Source organism: Trichomycterus rosablanca, chromosome 11, assembly GCF_030014385.1.
Source record: "Trichomycterus rosablanca isolate fTriRos1 chromosome 11, fTriRos1.hap1, whole genome shotgun sequence".
NCBI lineage: Eukaryota > Metazoa > Chordata > Actinopteri > Siluriformes > Trichomycteridae > Trichomycterus > Trichomycterus rosablanca.
The window spans coordinates 27940551-27963099 of record NC_085998.1 but is presented as its reverse complement, the minus strand read 5'-3'; the positions used below and the strand labels follow the sequence as shown (position 1 = coordinate 27963099).

Genomic DNA, 22549 nt, shown 5'->3' with positions numbered 1-22549 from the left:
GCCGCAGTTGTACCAGTTATGAGGACCTATAATCCGACTCTACCTCTAAGCCCCTGAACAACAGCCAAATGTTGTTCATACTGCCGCCCAATCCAGTCGGAAAGGTAGAGCTGAGTTTCGATACGATGCATCTAGAAACCCAACTCTGGTGAGCTAGCGTACTTTACCGCTGCGCCACCTGAGCGGCCTGAGAATAGAATTTTTAATCCAACAATTTTTATTAAGCTTTGTTTGTGCCACTTTAAACATACGTCACTGTTTTAATTTGCGCTGCTTTAACACAGCAACATTGTGTTTATACCTATAGCGATAACACGGGTCTTTCTCCAGTTTGCGATCGTGAGTTACAAATGACTCAAGCTGCTACATAATGTGAAATATCGGGTATTTTAAATAATAATATTTGTTTTCAAAAAGTGAGAAATCATCACCAGACAAAATTACAGTTATTAATTGATGCTTTAATATCATCTTTACGTCTTTGTTTCATCAGGCATCTGCGCGCACGAATATGCGTTACAGGCAAAATGAGCTCAGTCTAACTTTTTTTCAGATGAATTTGGATGGAAAGCCCATGAACTGTACATGTCGTGGGAACATTACAAACACTGGTGTTAAATAGATCGCAATAGACTGTAGACGCTTTAACATAGTTAACGATGTGGGTCTACATGACGTTATACGTGTTGCATCTAGAAATGGTTCATTGCAGTACCCTGAGCGCCTGTTTTCAGTGGCAGGGTTATGAACAGGAAAAGATCCTCACTTTTGCCAGATAATGTGAACAGACTTGTCATTTTAAATAACTGGCTGAAAGATGGGTAGCTGTTAACAACTTTATATAGGCATTGGCTGGCTTTATAAAAATAATTTAGATTGAATAATTTTATCATAATTTTATTAATTTTTTATTGGTAAACATTTTTTTGCAATAAAAATGTGCAGAACTGTTCAAATTTTGCTTAGTTATTTTTGCAGTCGATTAATCGCAATTATTTTGGTTCTTTAATTGCGATTAATCTCGATTAAAAAAACATAATCGTGTGACAGCCCTAATTTTAATATGTTTTATAATCATGATTTTATATAGGTATGTTAGCACCGAGTATTTGATTTATTTAGTTGTAGAAAGCTTAGGAGTATTTAGTGCCCCATAATCCTCTTTTAATCTTTTTTATATTGGTTCATAATTGCAGACATTAGATAATATTGGATGAATTTAATCATTCAATTCAACCATCCAATGTCCCTTACAAATTAAGGTTTTAAGTTCATGTGCACCGAAATACTCATAAGAAGTAAACCAACAGTACAAGCCAGAGTAGCAAACCCGAATTACTCAAATCAAGCTTTATCTGTACAGCTTTACCTGTGTGTCCATGTTGAGCAGCAGAAAACAAGGCAGAGGTTAGGTCTTGTTGGAAGTGATTGACATCCGTTGATGGATCTTGATTAAGCAGCATAGACAATAAAGTGACATTTCCCTGGGAAGCAGCTTGGAGCAAAAGGGTGTGCCCGTCATCCAGGGGGACGGGGTCACCACAGGTTGGCGGGGGGACTACGGAGGGACACCAGCCTGAGAGGGGCAAGCAACAGTTAACGAAAGAGACTTTGTTAAGAGGGCACGCCAAAATGTGTTCCAAAAACCGTCACAGTCACCCAAGTGAAATTCAGAACTAAAAAAATGTGTGAACTAGTCAATATACACTATAATGCCAAAAGTATTCACTCACCCATCCAAATCATTGAATTCAGGTGTTCCAATCACTTCCATGGCCACAGGTGTATAAAACCAAGCACCTAGGCATACAGACTGCTTCTACAAACATTAGTGAAAGAATGGGTCGCTCTCAGGAGCTCAGTGAATTCCAGCGTGGTACCGTGACAGGATGCCACCTGTGCAACAAGTCCAGTCGTGAAATTTCCTCGCTACTAAATATTCCACAGTCGACTCTCAGTGATATTATAATAAAGTGGAAGCGATTGAGAACGACAGCAACAGCAAGTGCTAGGCCATGTAAAATGACAGAGCGGGGTCAGCGGATGCCACTACAGACCTTCAACCTTTATGTGGCCTTCAGATTAGCTCAAGAACAGTGTGTAGAGAGCTTCATGGAATGGGTTTCCATGGCCGAGCAGCTGCATCCAAGCCTTACATCACCAAGCGCAATGCAAAGCGTCGGATGCAGTGGTGTAAAGCACGCCACTACTGGAATCTAGAGCAGTGAAGACGTGTTCTCTGGAGTGATGAATCACGCTTCTCCGTCTGGCAATCCGATGGACGAGTCTGGGTTTGGCGGTTGCCAGGAGAACGGTACTTGTCTGACTGCATTGTGCCAAGTGTAAAGTTTGGTGGAGGGGGGATTATGGTGTGGGGTTGTCTTTCAGGAGTTGGGCTCGGCCCCTTAGCTCCAGTGAAAGGAACTCACTTCAGCATACCAAGAGATTTTGGACAATTTTATGCTCCCAACTTTGTGGGAACAATTTGGGGATGGCCCTTTCCTGTTCCAACATGACTGCACACCAGTGCACAAAGCAAGTTCCATAAAGACATGGATGAGCGAGTTTGGTGTGGAAGAAAAATTAATAACTTGACTGGTTTGCACAGAGTCCTGACCTCAACCCCATAGAACACCTTTAGGATTAAATGAATTAGAGCGGAGACTGTGAGCCAGACCTTCTCGTCCAACATCAGTGTCTGACCTCACGAATGCGCATCTGGAAGAATGGTCAAAAATTCCCATAAACACACTCCTAAACCTTGCGGAAAGCCTTCCCAGAGGAGTTGAAGCTGTTATAGCTGCAAAGGGTGGGCCGACATCATATTAAACCCTATGGATTAAGAATGGGACGTCACTCAAGTTCATATGCGTGTAAAGGCAGACGAGCGAATACTTTTGGCAATATAGTGTATTTTAAGATGGGTACTGATAATTAATTGTTGAACTGAGCTAGCTGTGCTGCATTTTACAGGGTGAATGTGTCAGAAGGGTTCACATTTTGGTGCCCACAAATTTGTGCCTATAAATCTGAAAAATCAAAGCTTTCAGGTCAAGATCAGGTCCCACAAACTGGACAAAACTCATAATGCAATTAAAAGAAAACAATGCAGTTTCAATTGGGTTAGATGACAATATGCAGCATAAAATCACACAAAATAATTAAATACACTTCATATCAAATCTACATTTCAAGAGATATCAAAAAGACAGTCGAAATGCTACATGTGGAGAGGAACTGAACTATCCCTAAGCTTCGTCTCTAAGAACATTTGAATCTTTGTTAGTAAATAAAGAGAAATATGAAGATTCTGAGAAGGGGGTTAATAAAGACAGCCACATGGGCCGAGAAATATCAGCATGCTTACACCAAAGACACTAGAAAGAGGAGGAGAGACGTGCTATTTCAAATTCTGACTAAAATCTTAATTGAATCCTCTGTCATGACCCCAGTACAAGCATGTTATATGTATGTTATGCCAGATGCCTAAATGAGTGATCATAACCGTTGAAGCCAGGTATTACAACAGTGTTACAGTAGTGGAACGTCAAGGCCTAATTGGGTACAGCAGGAAAACAAGCCAGCCCAATACTGCTGGGATCCTGGGTTAAAATCTCAATGGTGTGGTTCAAGTGGAGCAGAAGTAAAACACTCCAGCACACCAGAGCTAATGTCGTTTCGAAACTCAGCTCTGCCATCCAGGCTGGGTGCCTACATGAACAACGATTGGCTGTAGTTCATACAGGGTGGGAGCCGGACGGCCATTCCTCATAACTGATGCAATTAGTGCCGCTCAGGTGGCGCAGCGGTAAAAACACACGCTGGAACCAGAGCTGGGATCGCGAATACATCGTATCAAGTCTTGACTCTGCCTGCCGGCAAGGCTGAGCAGCCGCATGAACAACGATTGGCCTGTTGTTCAGATAGGGGTGGGACATTAAAAAAAAAAAAAGCCGGATAGGGACTCTCTCATAACTAATGCAATAACGACCTCTGCTGGCTGATTGATGGTGCAAGCACAGAGATGGGAGAAGTGCTGACAGGGTGTGTCTCTCCATACACAGTGCTGAGCTGCACTGCACTCGTCCAAGTGTAGGTGACAAGATGCGTACGGAATGCTGCCCACGTGTCGGAGGGGGCGTGGGTTAGCTTCGTTCTCCTCAATCAGAGTGGGGATCGGCATTGGTGGAAAGGAAGCATGACGCAATCGGGCAATTGGACGCGCTAAAAGGGAGAAAAAGGGGAGAAAATGCATAAACAAAAATATATAAAATAAAAAATTGCTGGCTGATTGATGGAGCCCGCACAGAGACGAAAGATAATGCTTTGATCAGGGTGTATCTCTCCATACACAGAGCTGATCCGCATATGAACTCGCCTCGTGCAGGTGAAAAGATGCAGTCGGATACTGCACACGTGTGTCAGTCTCGGCTCTCCTCAACCAGGGTGGAGATTAACATCAGTAGAGAGGAATTGGGCACGATAAACAGTGGTGCTATTGGGCAGCTGAGTGTCTACACAGACATGATTGGCTGTGTCTGAGAGAGGAGAGATGAATGAAAAGCATAGCCATTGGAAGGCAGTCGGTGTGCTCTCAATGCCAGTCCCATACACCCTCCAAATAAGGAGGGCTAAGTCAAAAAGGGCATCTGGTGAAAAATGATGGGTATGTGGACCAGAAGGATCCACTGTGGTGACCTATGAAAATATAGGACCAGCTGAAAGAAAAGAAATAAATAAAATAAAGGAGTAATATCACATGACATAAGCCGTCCTAATATTACCTATTTTGTAAGTTAAGTTAATTAACAGGGCGGCAATGTGGCTTAGTGGGTACACTGTCACCTCACAGCAAGAAGGTCCTGGGTTCAATTCCCTGGTGGAGCATTCAAGGGTTTTTCTGTATGGAGTTTGCATGGTCTCCCAATGTCTGTGTGGGTTTCCTCCGGGAGCTCCGGTTTCCTCCCACAGTCCAAAGACATGCAAGTGAGGTGAATTGGAGATACAAAATTGTCCATGACTCTGTTTGACATTAAGAGACTTGAACTGATAAATCTTGTGTAACCTGTGATTACCTGTCCTGTCATCAATGTAAATAAATGATAATTAGCAATACTGGTAATAGCACTGTTATAACAGCTGACATCAATTGACATAACCACTTACGGCAGCATATGACATCAAACATGACAAAAAAAAAAGTGACATGCTCATGCAAGTGTCATGATGAAGGGTTAAAGTTAAACGTTATCATCATTTGAGATGTTAGCAACGGCAACTGGTTTACACATCTGGTTTACCAGGTGGATCTTACTGTGGATTAGTCTCTGGTGGGGAAAAAACAGCAGCATCTGGGGGAATACTCGCTCTGCTTGGCCTGCTAGTAAAGTAGGCCTGGCTCTGATATACCCAGTGAGTTTTTTGAGACACCTGAAAAGAGGGTGATAAATTTAGCAGATAAACGTGTGAAGTCTGGCCAAGAGTCCCTGGCAAAATCCGCAAGCAATTTCCTAAGGATCAAAATCAAAAACAGATATACACCGATCAACCGTAACATTAAAACCACCTCCTTGTCCATTTTATCAGCTCCACTTACCATATAGAAGCACTTTGTAGTTCTACAATTACTGACTGTAGTCCATCTGTTTCTCTGCATGCTTTGTTAGCCCCCTTTCATGCTGTTCTTCAATGGTTAGGACTCATGACCACTACAGAGCAGGTATTATTTGGGTGGTGGATCATTCTCAGCACTGCAGTGACACCGAAATGGTGGTGGTGTGTTAGTGTGTGTTGTGCTGGTATGAGTGAATAAGACACTCACTGTCACCTCACTGTCACTGCTGGACTGAGAACAGTCCACCAAACAAAAATATCCACCCAAAAGCGCCCCATGGGCAGTGTCCTGTGACCACTGATGAAGGTCTAGAAGATGACCAACTCAAACAGCAGCAATAGATGAGCGATCGTCTCTGACTTTACATCTACAAGGTGGACCAACTAGGTAGGAGTGTCTAATAGAGTGGACAGTGAGTGGACACGGTATTTAAAAACTCCATCAGCGCTGCTGTGTCTGATCCACTCATACCAGCACAACACACACTAACACACCACCACCATGTCATTGTCACTGCAGTGCTGAGAATGATCCACCACCTAAATAATACCTGCTCTGTAGTGGTCCTGACGGGGTCCTGACCATTGAAGAACAGCAGGAAAGGGGGCTAACAAAGCATGCAGAGAAACAGATGGACTACAGTCAGTAATTGTAGAACTACAAAGTGCTTCTACATGGTAAGTAGAGCTGATAAAATAGACAGTGAGTGTAGAAACAAGGAGGTGGTTTTAATGTTATGGCTGATCACAATGTACAAATAAAATGAAACTTTGTGTTTAGTAATGGATGCTGGTGACGGCTGTGATGGTATAAGGGTGCAAAACAGGATAGAACCAGTTCAACACCCACTCATACACTGACATGTTAATTTACATTCCAGACTAATTCACACCACACGTTGTCTTCTACTGTGCATAAAACATGCGTCACAGGTGGCGATCACACGTCTGTTTTAGTATTCAAATCTACACCAGCTGTAATGGGTGAGCATGGTGTTCTTGTTTTGCTGGACATGCTGGGTGCCCCTTGTACCAACGTCTCATGTCAAGTTTTTAGGTGAGGTGTTAAGTGACTATAGCTAGCTAACAAGATATACTGTACATAGGAACCTCAATTTAACAGGCTAAAAAGAGGGAAGCACTGGTCTTTCAAAGCCATAACTAAGCACTAGAAGTTTAAAAAACACCGACCAGGCATAACATTATGAGCACTGAGAGGTGAAGTAAATAACACTTGATCATCTCATCAGAGCACCTGTTAGTGGGTGGGCTGTATTAAGCAGCAAATGAACATTTTATCCTCAGTTGATGTGTTAGAAGCAGGAATAATGGGCAAGCATAAGGATTTGAGTTTGACAGGGGCCAAATTGTGATGGCTAGACGACTGGGTCAGAGCATCTTGTGGGGTGTTCCCGGACTGCAGTGGTCAGTATCTATCAAAAGTGGTCCAAAGAAGGAACAGTGGTGAACTGGCGACAGGGACATGGCGCGGCCAAGGCTCATCGATGCACGTGGAGAGCGAAGGCTGGCCCTTGTGGTCCGATCCAACAGACGAGCTACTGTAGCTCAAATTACTGAAGAAGTTAATGCTGGTTCTGAATACACAGTGCATCACAGTTTGTTGCGTATGGGGCAGCAAAAGGGGGACCAACACAATATTAGGAAGGTGGTCATAATGTTATGCCTAATTGGTGTAAAACACATAAAAGAAGGCGAGAACGAAGCAAGCCTCCCGACAAAACAAAGCCTGTCGCTCATGTAAACACAGAGACGTGTGCCAGTTAGCGGACAATTCCAGAACTACTGGTCCTGATGCGCTTCCCGCAGGAATTTTAAACAATTTGACCAGAGTTTGTCCGTTAAATCCGAAATCCGTTAAATAGAGGTCTGTTAAATCAAGGTAACTGAATAGGGAGTACCATTGTATAAAATCATATAAAATCTATCATAGGCTCATTGCCAGTAGTGTGTAAGGAATATAATTAAGATGCACCCGGTGTGGTGACTTTTGCTTTTTATGCAAAGGCTTAATACAATTTAAAAAGTAAACAATACACCCGTTGACATGATTTTCTATAGTTGGATAGAGCACCAGTAAAAAGCACACATACACACACAGATATGCCAAGCTTCACACCAGTAATTCCATGCATGAATCAAACCTGGGTCCCTAGAGCTGTGCACCAGACACAATGAGAACACCACCTTAAATTAAACCTAATTTCTCAAAAGTGATTTTAAATTAGTGGAAATTCATCTGCCTTTTGCACAACCCCAGAGCTAGTTAAAGTCGCTTCTTTCACACCAGCAAGCAGTGGATTCCCATACAGAGCTGTAGCTGTACCAGACACAGAGGTCGCGATTTGTAGCTGTAATGACGAGTAATATCCGAGCAGGGGGGCAATTCAGAGCAGCCTACTATATCTGCACATACGTTTGTTAGACGGTGGAAGGAAACCAAACAAGACCCACACTGGCACCGGGACAAAATGCGAAGCTCAACACAGACAATAACTAAACGTGAAGTTTAAACCATCCTTGTGGAGGGTTTATGTTACATCTTGTAAACCACAGTGGGACCAGATTGTACAGAACAAAACAGAGAGAGTAAGATGCATTGCTTGTGTTGCCTAGGTCACGTAAAAAAAAATTAAAAAATTAAAAAATTAAAAAAATTAAAAAAAACCACGCTGCAACCGGAGCTGGGATCTCGAATACATTGTATCGAATCTCAGCTCTGCCATGCCGGCTGAGGCTGAGCGGCCACATGAACAGCGATTGGCCCGTTGTTCAGATGGGCGGGACTAAGCCGGATATGGGTCTCTCTCTGTCAGACTGGTGCAATTACGACCTCTGCTGGCTGATTAGAGGCACCTACACAGAGATGAGGAAAGAGTGCTCTTACGGTGTGTCTCTCCGTACACAACGCTAGGTGGCACAACACTCGTCAATGTGTGGGTGATAAGATGCATACGGCTTGCTGCCCACGTGTCGGAGGGGGCGTGGGTTAGCTTTGATCTCCTCGGTCAGAGCAGGGATCGGCATAGGCGGAGAGGAAGCATGACTCAATTGGGCAATTGGACGCGCTAAAGGGGGAGAAAAAGGGGAGAAAATGCTTTTAAAAAAAATCATGGACTAAATGTGGGTTGATTGAAAAATGTTTGAAAAACCCTGGTTTAGGTCTTTTACAATCTACTGTACATAATATTCTGAAAAGATTCGACTGATCTGGAGAAATCTCAGTCTGTATTGGGCAAGGCTAAAAAGGGCGCGATTTGTAGCTGTTATGACGAGAAACATGTCACCAAGGGGCAATTCAGAGCAGCCTACTATATTTGCACCTACGTTTGTTAGACGATGGAACCGGGACAAAATGCGAAACTCAACACAGACAGTAACTAAATGTGAAGTTTAAACCCTGAACCCAAGGTCCGATGTTGCTGTCAAGCACCCACACTACCTGCTTTGCCACTATGCCGCCCATGTGAGATTTCAACAACAGTTCACCACAAGTGTTAGTAATACTAACATCAGCTACCAAAAAATGACCCAATCACAATCTTACTTTTATAGTCACTAAATCTGTATTAGTTCGCTCTGCTAGGTTCAAATGAAAATGTAAGTAAACCTCATGCAAGAAGATGAGAAAAAAAAGAAATCTGTTAAGAGTCATGGCAGTTGATTAGGTTAGTAGTGGGGTGCAGGAACATGCTGAAGATGAATGTAAGTGGAGGGAACAAAAGGGACAGAGCAGCCTCTGGCATCAGCTTCAGAGTGGAGTGGGTTACAGGGAAGTGTCCTCGAGACCCAGCGGTTCATGTGAAGAATTACATTTTACACAGAGTGCTATTATTAAAAGGCAAATAGGTCGGTACCTGTTATATATGATATAACCCATTTTCTATTTTGGAAATAATCCCTTATTAATATACAGTCGGCTCCAGAATTATTGGCACCCTTTGTAAAAAGTGGGTAAAATGGTCGATAAATTGACTTCATTTTTGGTTTATTATGCCAAGTTCACACTAAACGACTTTCAAGTTGTTTAGATCGCTGTACAGTTCACACCACACTTGCACTCGGGAGTCTTTTCAGTCGTGTATTTCACACTACATGACTGATCGGCGATAGGGGGTCACACACTACACCATCGAATCGCCAACAAGCCTATCTGGTCTCACAAACTACGTTTTGTCACAAAAACACACGCGAGAAGTGACGAGGGGTTTAATGACCATGTCCAAAAATGTACGTCAACAATAAGTGAGCGATCAAAGTCTTTTGAAAGCTGATGTGCAGCGTAAAAGCAAAGAGGAAAAATAAATGAATACGAGATGATTGGGCTACGCGACCAACATGGATTGTCTGTTCTGTAGTGAGTTGGAGGTTAATAAATATTTTTTTAAATGCAGCGTGGGTATTATGGTTTGGCGTAGACGATAAGGCCAGAAATACTGTAAAACGTGTGTGTGCTGATGTATTCTGATAGAAACTATATTATGCCCCTGTCCCACGTTTTTACAACTCCCCCCGCGTTTCCCCTCACCCCATATCTTGCGTTCTCACTGGCTGTAATTCGACACCGCACTCATTGCCAGTCGCCCGACTGATCTAGATATTCAACATGCTAGATATTTTTCCTGAGTTGGCGAGCGCTCGAGTTGTTGAACAGTTCACACATAGCGATCGAGAGCCGAGTTTCGATCCCTGAGCGAACGCCGAATTGCTTCCGAGCTGCCACACCTAGCGGTGACCAGTCGGTGAGCGAATATAAGGGCAAAAATCGTGTAGTGTGAACTAGGCATTGGCTTGCTGTTGTTTCAAGTCCACCAATCCCTTCTTACTCACCCATACTTCGATGGATCTGATCGTGAGGAGGTGCCACGCCCTGATCTCAGTGCTCCGCCACTTTCTGTACAGGCGCCCTGAGGCAACCAAGGTCCTTAGACAGCGTTGACAATGCCACTCGGTTAGTCTGTGTTTTTCCACCCAGCAGACTGGAGGCCAATTTTGTCTGCTGCAGGCATTAGCCATTTGTGTCTGCTAGAGGGCGCCCAGCCAAGCCAAGCCAAGATTCGAACACGGGAGCTCAGAATCTTTAAGCTGGTGTGGTAGCGGATTATCCCGCTGTGTCATCTGGGCGCCCTGGCACCCCTATTCTTTTTTTCTAACGTAGTCGTGTCCAATTACCCCGATTGCGTCCTCTATACTGATTCGACCCTTCACCGACCCTCCGGCACGTACAGTCAGTACAGACTGCATTTTTCACCTGCACGAGTCGAGTTCATACACTTGACGGGCACTGTGTACGGAGGGCCACACCCCCATCAGCATTATTCCTCAGCCCTGTGCAGGCGCCATCAGTCAGCCAGCAGGGGCCGCAGTCGCACCAGTTATGAGGACCTATGATTCGACTTTTTTTTTTACCCTCTAACCCTGAATAACAGCCAATCATTGTTCATGCAGCCGCCCAGCCCAGTCGGAAAGGCAGAGCTGAGGTTCGATACGATGTATTCGAAACCCCAACTCTGGTGCGCTATCGTACTTTACCGCTGCGCCACCTGAGCGGCTCTGGCACCCCTATTCTTAAACTCTTACAAACACATGTTCCTCAGCATGTTTCCTTTTTATTATTTGATTTGAGAGATGAAAATATTTAACATACTGTATGTTTGGGATAAACAGTATGATTACAGATAAACAGAGAAGACTCAGTGCTGCTATGTTGGCAAAACAATGCATCACAAAATACTAAGTGTTAACTTAACCAATTTTTTCCAACGTTACCAAAAGCGCCAATAATTTCGGAGCTAAATGTATTTCAAATGTAGATAAAAACATATCCTGTAGGCTATAGTCGCTGGTAAGCCCCCACTGAACTTGGGAGGCACACATTGGCCATGGAAAGAAAGTAAAGCAGGAAAAAGGAGGAACAGTGAGAGGACAGTTTGGGAACCTGAACACCTGTTTACCTGATGCTGCTGCCAGGGGGCTGTCTGGGTGCTGGGGGCTATGGGACGGAATGCTAGCAGGGTTTACAGAAGGGCTACTGATAATGGTAGCGATGGTGGACAAGGTGTTGGTGACAGTGGGACAATCCACGCATGCTGTCGCCGCCTGCGACTCCCGCCACCTATGGGGGCAGGCAAGACCCACCTGAGATGCAGTCAAGGCTGGCACCGCACCCCCCAGATCCAGGGAAGGCTTGGGTGGGAGCTGGGGGGTGCTGGCCGACTTAGTTGGCCCAACCCCAAGGCCAACCACCGGTGACCTGCTGGGTTCACCCACTACTTTGATTGGAGGGTGTGGCGGAGACGGTGTCTGAGACAGTCCAGGTTTTTTTGGCGGGATGGGAGGTGGGTTACCCCTGTCGATGCGCGCCACAGTGGGTGACTTGATCCCAATCTGTGGATGCCCTAGGCGCCCAGTAAAGGGTCCTCCCTCTGAGGTGGAGTGAGACAGGCCAGGTCGAAGGTTTGCGGAGGGGCCCCCCATTGGTGGGCTGGTAAAACGTGAGAGGACCTGTGTGACTGTGTGGCGTGCTTGTTGCTTGGCGACAAAGTTGTCTCGGTTGGTGGGGGACAGGTCACGTGATAGGGGGTTCTGGCTGGACATGCCATTTTGGTCCTGCTCCGAAGCCGAGGGCTGGAATTTGTAACGGGCTGCCTGAACGCGGGGACTAACCCCGGTGGGTATGGGGGTAGCGGTCCCTGGTGAGTGTAAACTGTGAGCAGAGTTCAGTGCCACCTGGGCTTCCCCACCATTCTCTGTCTGACCGCTCCCATGGTGCAAGCCCCTCGCAGTAGTAGGGGTCTTGGGAAGGTTCATGCTAATGTAGGTGGCAGCCGCTGTGGGCTTGACAGGGATGGTCAGCGGAACTTTTTTGGCAACGTCATGTTCAGGAAGCGGGTCCGTCTGGGATGCGGCTGTCCTGCAGCTGGCTGCCTCTGTGCCAACAGCCACAGATGCCATGCTCTTGGGTGTGACCGGTGAGACCAGAGGTGCAGAATTCGCAGCTGATGGGGCGTCCTTTCCGCGCTCAGTCCGAAGCTGCTTGACCTGTTGGCGCAGACTGTCACTTTCCGCACGGAGTTCGGCGGCGCGAGTCTCCTCGCGGCTCAGACGTGAGCGCAGTTGCTCGCGCTCTGTGTCGAACTCGGCCAGCTGCTTCTCCATCTTCGCCTCCATCTGCTGGCTGCGCCGGCGCTCGGCGGCTAGCTCGTCCTCCAGGAGGCAAGAGGCTCGGCCTTCCTGCTCTGAGCAAGACGAGAGCTCCGCGACTCGCTGGCTCTCCTCCACCACACGTGCTGCCAGCTGCTTGCATTCACGTACCAGCATCATCACCACGTGCTTGTTCTTCTCCCTCTCGTCCTTCAGCTGGGCCGTCAGCTTGCGGTGCTCCTGCTCCAAACTCTGCAGCTGCAGCTTCTCCAACTCCAGCTAGGCAAAGCATAGGTACAGACCATCGTCAGACGCCCTCATTTACAGTTCATCAAAACCACCTTCTTGTTTCTACACTCACTGTCCATCTTATCAGCTCCACTTACCATATAGAAGCACTTTGTACTTCTACAATTCACTCACTATAGTCCATCTCATTCTCTGCATGCTATGTTAGCCTCCTACATGCTGTTCTTTAATGGTCTCCAAGCACCACTACAGAGCAGGTATTATTTGGGTGGTGGATCATTCTCAGCACTGCAGTGACACTGACATGGTGGTGGTGTGTTAGTGTGTGTTGTGCTGGTATGAGTGGATAAGACACAGCGCAATGCTGATGAATTTTTTAAACACCTCATTGTCACTGCTGGACTGAGAACAGTCCACCAAACAAAAATATCCACCCAAAAGCACCCCATGGGCAGTGTCCTGTGACCACTGATGAAGGTCTAGAAGATGACCAATTCAAACAGCAGCAATAGATGAGCGATCGTCTCTGACTTTACATCTACAAGGTGGACCAACTAGGTAGGAGTGTCTAATAGAGTGGACAGTGAGTGGACACGGTATTTAAAAACTCCAGCAGCGCTGCTGTGTCTGATCCACTCATACTAGCACAACACACACTAACACACCACCACCATGTCAGTGTCACTGCAGTGCTGAGAATGATCCACTACCCAAATAATACCTGCTCTGTGGTGGTCCTGTGGGGGTCCTGACCATTGAAGAACAGGGTGAAAGCAGGCTAAAAAGGTAGGTAGAGAAATAGTTGGACTACAGTCAATAATTGTAGAACTACAAAGTGCTTCTATATGGTAAGTGGAGTTTGGAGTTTTTTTTATGTCAGTAACCAATCAAAATATTGATAAGTTATTACAAATTTAAAAGACTTCTAGTCAAAATTGATTCTAGACCTCTGTTTTAACCCTTCCCAACCTTCTAGCCCTTATGACTGCATTAAACCTATAGCTATTATTGACATCAACTGTTCCTGCTGACAAGAACATCACACAGGCTTTTTATATGAGTGGCATAAAAGCCCTTAGCACCTCCACTCATGAATTTTTTGACAATGACAAAGAACTATCTATTATAATCCAAATCTGTAGCATGTCTGTGGTCTCACCGTGGCATTTCCACCATAATGAGGGCTATTAAACCCTATTCACTAGACAGACTGGCATTTAAGTGCAATACAGTTACTGCTATAAAACGAGGGATGTGTCGCCATAACAACCAAGTGTGAACATTTATTGAAGGAAGAACGGAGGTCAAGTGTTCTCAGCTGAGCCGGAGGGAAGTAAAAAAAAGAAAAAAGAAATGTTTGGTGGTGAGGGGCAAATTTACAAAGGGATTAGTAAACCGTGTAAACAGTTCAAGTTGTTCAATGTGTCTTCTTGTTTTACTTCATGTAAGCTTAATGTGCTTAAGGCGGCTTCCACATGAGAAGCATTTGGTGATCGTTCACTGTTAGGCTGGGAGCACATTGGTGCTTACTGCAGCGTTGTAGTCTTTCATGATAAGTGGTAAAACCACTTTAACTGGCTGTGCCACTGAGTGCCAAGCTCGGAGTGATAAACATTATTGAATATATATATATATATTATCTATATTTCCCCCACTTTTTTCCCCCAATTTTTATCCCCCAGTCTAGTTGTGTCCAATTACCCTAATTACATCCTCTATACTGGTTCCCCCTCCGGTACGCAATCAGCACAGACTGCATTTTTCACCTACACGAGTCGAGTTCATACACTAATGGACGCTGTGTACGGAGGGTCACACCCCATCAGCATTATTCCTCAGCCCTGTGCAGGCACCATCAGTCAGCCAGTCAGCCAGACCTATGATCCGACTCTCTACCCTCTAATGCCTAGTTCACACTACACGATTTTTGCCCTGATTTTCACTCTGCGACTGGTCGGCGCTAGATTTGCCGACTCGGGAGCAACTCGGCGTTCGCTCGGCGATCAAAACTCGGCTCTCAATCGCTATGTGTGAACTACTCAACAACTCGATCCGACCGAGTCGAACAGCCAATTAGAACGCAAGATACAGTGTGAGGGGAAACGCAGGAGAGGAGTGTTAACAGGTGGGACAGGGGGATAATATAGTTTATATCAGAATACACCGGCACACACACACGTTTTACAGTATTTCTGACTTGATCGTTCTCTACAAAACATAACAACAACATTGCATTGCAAAAATATTAATTAACCTCCAACTTACTATAGAACAATCCATACTGTTCGCGCAGCCAAATCCACTCAGATTCATTTATTTTTCCTCCTTGATTTTACGCTGCACATCAGCGCACAAACACTTTGATCGCTCGCTACTTGTTGACGTGCATTTTTGGACGTGGTATCATTAAACCTTTCGTCACTTCTCGTGTGTGTTTTCGTAACAAAACGATATTTGTGAGAGCAGAGAAGCTCGTGATAGTTGGTGTTGGTGATAAATCGTGTAGTGTTAAACCCCCTATCACCGATCAGTCGTGTAGTGTGAAATATACACCGACTGAAAGACTCCCGAGTGCAAAAGATTCAGTCGTGTAGTGTGAACTGTACAGCGACCTGGCAAATCAGAAAGTCGTGTAGTGTGAACTTGGCATAACCCTGAACAACAGCCAATCGTTGTTCATGCTGTCGCCCAGCCCAGTCGGAAAGGTAGAGTCGAGATTCAATGCGATGCATTCAGAACCCCAACTCCGGTGCACTAGCGTACTTTACCGCTGCGCCACCTAAGCGGCCATTATTGACAATATTGACAGTTTATGCAGATTCGTGAGAAATGAAGAATAAAGTGGGTCAATCTTATAGAAGAGCTACAAAGTCAAAGCAAGTGATTCCATTTACATTCACACCATTTACGAGAGATTTACGAAGCCACTTGAAATTACAGCTGCTACAATGCAAGCAATTTAGGCTTAAGGGTTACCACCCAACCGTGGAAACTTGCCGATAGTGAGGCTTGAACCATGAACCTTCTAATCACTAGTCCATTACCTTAAATGTCAAGCCACCACTGCCTCCAGAAAGGATTCCAGGGTGAGGAAACTTGCTATCCAATATGCAAACCCAGAATCCCCATTTAGCAGTTGCCGGACACAGCTGCATTTTTCCTCACAACATCATACTAGATTTAAGGTTGAATTAAACAGTTAAGGCTGTTGTGTAACAATACGAATCTGTTTCTTTTTGCAGTGTCTTTGCTTTGCCTCTGTCATATAAACAATTAGTTTTTATAATTAATCAGATTAAACTTTGAGCACAGTGACAAGTGGTAAATGTGACACTGCCTCACTCCATAGGAAACAATGGCACAGCCAGCACAAAAGCAGTTTTGTCACATATTGGTGTCTTTATCTATACTAGATTATATCCACCGTAAAGCCATGTCACATTGGTATATGTACAGCCTATTTCAATTAACCAATAACCCCACCATTGTTCGACGATTGACCATAAATTACATACACCGATCAGCCATAAGATTAAAACCACCTCCTTGTTTCTACACTCACTGTCCATTTTATCAGCTCCACTTACCATATAGAAGCACTTTGTAGTTCTACAATTACTCATTATAGTCCATCTCTTTCTCTGCATGCTTTGTTAGCCCCCTTTCATGCTGTTTCATGCTTCAATGGTCAGGACCCCCACAGGACCACTACAGAGCAGGTATTATTTGGGTGGTGGATCATTCTCAGCACTGCAGTGACACTGACATGGTGGTGGTGTGTTAGTGTGTGTTGTGCTGGTATGAGTGGATCAGACACAGCAGCGCTGCTGGAGTTTTTAAATACCGTGTCCACTCACTGTCCACTCTATTAGACACTCCTACCTAGTTGGTCCACCTTGTAGATGTAAAGTCAGAGACGATCGCTCGTCTATTGCTGCTGTTTGAGTTGGTCATCTTCTAGACCTTCATCAGTGGTCACAGGACGCTGCCCACAGGGCGTTGTTAATGGATGTTTTTGGTTGGTGGACCATTCTCAGTCCAGCAGTTAAAGTGAAGAAACTCCAGCAGTGCTGCTGAGCAACACACACTAACACACCACCACCATGTCATTGTCACTGCAGTGCCGAGAATGATCCACCACCTAAATAATGCCTGCTCTGTGGTGGGTATGTATAGGTATATATTGATGGGCAGCATTTGCTTTCCTCATAGTGGTTAAGCCCCTGACAGAATTACTACCTGATTTTAGCAGGCACTGGGTTACTGCTCCTAATTTAGAGTAGCCAATCTACTGCTGGGGACGTCAATGGTGTCCAAGGAGGGCGTATATTCACCCGGCACACACTCCCTGGCACCCAGCCAACCAGTAACACAGTACATGAGGTACAGGATTTGTTTTGTTAATATACTACATAAAAGCAAAATACAAAATAGAAGCCCTACCCTCTTCTGCCTGCTCTCTGCAGCTGCTAACTGCGCAGACATCCTCTCCTGCATATTGCGGCAATGAGCCATTACAGCCTCGAGTATTGTAATCGGGCTTGCACTGACAGCCCGCCGGTCCTTTGGTCCGGGCCCGGATTCGAAATCCCTCTGCAGGGCTAGAAATGGGTCGGTCATGCTGAAATTTCCGTACCGCTCCTGCAGGAACACTTCTTTTCTTCGAGCCTGAAGGGTGAGACAGAGTAAGCAAGACATTAGTTCACACACAGTCATGCTGGCAAATACACATCTAGCAAGAGGCAGCTTGCTGTGTTCAAATAACAAACCAGACACACACATACCCACAAACAAAAAACAATATCCCCACATATAACGCAAATACAAGAAGTCCTGCAGAGAGCAGGTTAGCACTTTTCCAGAAAGGATCTATTCAGTCCAGTGACCGGTTAGAGTAGGTGTGAAGACCAGCTGGATCGCTCGACAGGAACGGCTGCATCCATCTCCCTCGCTGACATATGAATCAGCAACGGTTCTATTTAGTGGAAAAGCTTTGATCGCACACAAACTCACAATGTCCCTCACAAGGTGTATATATATATATATATATATATATATATATACACTAACCAGCCATAACATTCAAACCACCTCCTTGTTTCTACACACACTGTCCATTTTATCAGCTCCACTTACCATAGAGAAGCACTTTGTAGTTCTACAATTACTGACTGTAGTCCATCTGTGTCTCTACGTACCTTTTTAGCCTGCTTTCACCCTGTTCTTCAATTGTCAGGACCCCCACAGGACCACCACAGAGCAGGTATTATTTAGGTGGTGGATCATTCTCAGCACTGCAGTGACAATGACATGGTGGTGGTGTGTTAGTTTGTGTTGTGCTGGTATGAGTGGATCAGACACAGCAGCGCTGCTGGAGTTTTTAAATACTGTGTCCACTCACTGTCCACTCCTACCTAGTTGGTCCACCTTGTAGATGTAAAGTCAGAGACGATCGCTGCCGTTTGAGTTGGTCATCTTCTAGACCTTCATCAGGGGTCACAGGATGATGCCCATGGGGCGCTTCTGGCTGGATATTTTTGGTTGGTGGACTATTCTCAGTCCAGCACTGACAGTGAGGTGTTTAAAAACTCGAGCAGCATTGCTGTGTCTTATCCACTCATACCAGCACAACACACACTAACACACCACCACCATGTCAGTGTCACTGCAATGCTGAGAATGATCCACCACCTAAATAATACCTACTCTGTAGTGGTCCTGTGGGGGTCCTGACCATTAAAGAACAGTATGAAAGGGGGCTAACAAAGCATGCAGAGAAACAGATGGACTACAGTCAGTAATTGTAGAACTACAAAGTGCTCCTATATGCTAAGTGGAGCTGATAAAATGGACAGTGAGTGTAGAAACAAGGAGGTGATTTTAATGTTATGGCTGATCGGTGTAGATTGATTGCAATCTAATTTTAAATCTCTTACAAACGACTGTGTTACAAAGTGACTGCTTAAAAATTGAACTGACGATGAATGAAGCATGGTTGCGAGTCTGTTTTGGCTTGAGCATTCATCAAATGTTAATCAGGTTCAATATTCAATAAACATCACAGTAGGTATTCTGTAGTAAAAGACAGTATCTGCATGATTCAAGGTGTCCATATTTACTGAAAAAAGAAGCATAAGAGCTGAGTGACAGTGGATGGAAGTAGGCTAAGGACCTACAGGAATTCCTAAGGTTACCATTTGCTAAGCACAGCTACCTTACCATAGAAGGAAAAGCCTAACAAGCAAATACTCACCCATGCTTCCTCTCATTCGCTCACAAATACATGCACTCACTTGTCAGTTTATTAGAAACACCTGTGCACCTGCTCTTTTTTGGAATTATCCAATGACCCAGGCAAGTGGTATAAACTAGGGATGTCCCGATCTGATCTCAAAGATCGGAATCGGGGCCGATCAAGGCATTTTTAACTGATCGGTATCGGCTTTACTAAGGCCGATCGTAATCCCGATCCTTTGTTTTACGTCAGCATGTCCGCTGTGTGGAAATACTTTAAATTGGAAAGTGAAACAAGTCCAACAGTGAAGTGTAATGTCTGCAATGCGAGCGTTTCACGAGGCGGTAGGAGCAGAGCTGCGTTCATTACTGTAGAATTTTACTATTTATATGGTGTGTGAGTCAAGGATCACTCCGGTTTACAAAACAATAACTTTTAATCCGAGTATGAAAACCTCAGGGACCATAACATACAGCTTTTATGAGTTTACGTGTTACAAGACTGAACGACATCTCAGTATCAAGCACTCTGATTGGCTTAGTTATGTAACCAAGTGTCGTAGTGATGCACTTGCTTAATAAAGAAATAAATACACCGTACATTAACAAATTGTCGGGAGCATAACGCTTTATTAACTTCTTCTGTTACGGTACCGAATAGCGGACAGCTAGAGTCATCGCATTAGCCAAGCACGCTATTCCATGCATTATGGAAGCCCCAAAGGGTCAAAACACACTCACTTCGCGTAGAAACGTCCATCAAACCATCGTCACAATACAACCACAGAAAAGTTTGTTACAGTTACAACACACATACAAGTACGGTGGCTCATAAGAAAAAAACTAGATATCATTTAACCAAACGATCTACAATTACAACTAAAAAATAAACACTCAGCCGAATACAGCGAGTTTATTATTATGTAATGAGAAGAGGAACCGGCTGTCCGCTAACACGGCAAAGATGCTGATTTTCCTCAAAAAGAACCTTTACTTCATTTTGAGTGTTCTAGTTTTACTACTACAATGCTGCACTAAGTTTGATTAGTTTTATTTTGTAAAAATAAAAGAACATTAAGCAATAGCTTGGATGCAGGCAATTTTTTTTCCTACAGCACTGCAGAGCTATTCAGTTGTTAAACATATACATTGGATTAATTTGAATAACTGTAATGTACTTGAAGTGTGCACTGTGTGAACAGTATTATCTAGTTCTTATCTAGACAATATCTAGAAAATACAAGTATCGGTTTGAGACTCGGTATCGGATCGGGATCAAAATTAATGATTGGGAACAAAAAAACGTGATCGGGATATCCCTAGTACAAACACAACATATAAATTCATACAAGCCAAAATAAACAACTTCAGTGACTGTTGACAAGCCTTAGAATGAGAAGTAGGGGGAGAAAGGCATGTTGTCACTGAAGCTAAAGATGGTCAACCACCAATACTGTACATATTAATGGTGGAAATTGAACCTGATGTTATTACAAAAGAAAAAATTCACAACAATTACCAATCATGAATACAATTCTAAAAATTCACAGCAAGCTTTTAGACATTATAATATGAACACAGAAGTCAGCAGCTATTGAGGGAAAAAGCTGAAACTGAAAGCAGCAACAACAACAGTTACACAGAACAATAAGCAGTACTTTATTTTGTTAAATGATATAAATCACTTCACCAGACACCTGACGCAGCAGGATATTCCTCTAGCGCAACAGTGCTAGGATTCTAAACTACCAGAGACTGAATCTCAGCTCTGCTAACGGACAGCTGGGCGCCCCCTAGCAGGCATAATTGGCAGTGCCTGCGGCAGACAAAATTGGCCACCAGTCTGCTGGGTGGGAAAGACCAGGCTAATAAGTGGGTGGAGTCTTAAACGCTGTTTAAGGACACTGGTTAGCAGCCCAAGGCGTCTGTACAGAAGTGGGAGAGCATGGACTCTCCATGCATGATATGAAGTATGGGCGAATAAGGATCAAGGCCACATCCTGATTGGCTGTTGTTCAGGGTTAGAGGGTAAAAAAAAGTCCTCATAGGTCCTCATGGTGCGAATGCGGCCCCTGCTGGCTGACTGATGGCGCCTGCACGGGGCTGAGGAATAATGCTGATGGGGGTGGGGCCCTCCATACACAGTGCCCATCAAGTGTATGAACTCGACTCGTGCAGATGGGGGCGTATGTCAGTTGAGAGGCGTCTTCAGTCAGCGGTGAAGGGTCGAATTAGTATAGAGGACGCAATCAGGGTAACTGGACACGACTAGAATCAGACGTAAATAAGTGTACATCATACATGCAGAATTAACTTCAGTCTATTGGTCCGGCCCTCCACAACAGTCCCAGTTTTATATGGGGCTCCTTGAACAATGTAACTGCCCACCTCTGATCTAGAGCAACCCACATTCACCCACTTTACACTAATACAATACCTAGCAATGCCTATGCAATAAAGAATGCACAGTAGACCAAACCAGTTGCTACGATAGTGGAGTCTCATTTAATTCTGAGCACCTATTACTCTACTGTGACTTTTACCATCAGCTGCAAAGCTGCAAGTAAACACAGAAACAAAGTAGGACAGTAAAAGTAAACAGATGGAGAGCAGACGTGAAAATGTCTGTGTACTGTGTCAAAAACTGAGGGTTTTTTAGAACCGTAGCCATCTGTTGCTTTTCACTGGGCTTTTACAAATCCCTTTTCTAATCACAGAGGCACTGCTACCACTCCTGCTATACGCTTTATTTGTTACAAAGATCAGCCATCACTACCACTTATGAGGTTTTATAACTTTTTAATTTTTTTATTCTTTTTATTTTATTTTTTTATTTTTTTTATTTGTTTAAATATTTTTAAATGTATTTATTTATTTTAATTTTTTTATTTGTTTTTTTACTTATTAACTTTTATGTCAATCAATTTGTAAGAATAAATCCATAATAATTATTATAATTAAAAAAAAAAAACCTCTAACAACTGTAACTGTACCACATGCCATTGTTATATTTACACCAACCTGGGATAACATTATGACCACTGACAAGTGAAGTGAATAACACTGAATATCTCTTCATCACCGCACCTGTTAGTGGGTGGGATATATTAGTCAGCAAGTGAACATTTTATCCTTAAAGTTGATGTGTTAGAAGCAGGAACAATGGGCAAGCGTAAGGATTTGAGCAAGTTTGACAAGGGCCAAATTGTGATGGCTAGACGACTGGATCTGGACGGAACTGGACAAGAGAGCAATGGAAGAACGTGGCCTGGTCTGATGAATCCCGTTTTCT

The 22549-nt window shown here is 44.2% G+C and overlaps 1 protein-coding gene across 1 annotated transcript in view; it reads right to left on the bottom strand.

Moving 5' to 3' along the window:
• Positions 1–22549, bottom strand: part of cttnbp2 (cortactin binding protein 2) — a 105558-nt gene that overhangs the window by 36294 nt on the left and 46715 nt on the right. The window contains exons 3-5 of the mRNA XM_063004130.1: positions 17467–17691; positions 11586–13053; positions 1370–1576 (exon numbers count right to left, since the gene is read on the bottom strand). Coding sequence (XP_062860200.1) covers positions 1370–1576; positions 11586–13053; positions 17467–17691 — 1900 coding nt within the window. The remainder of the gene's footprint in view (positions 1–1369; positions 1577–11585; positions 13054–17466; positions 17692–22549) is intronic.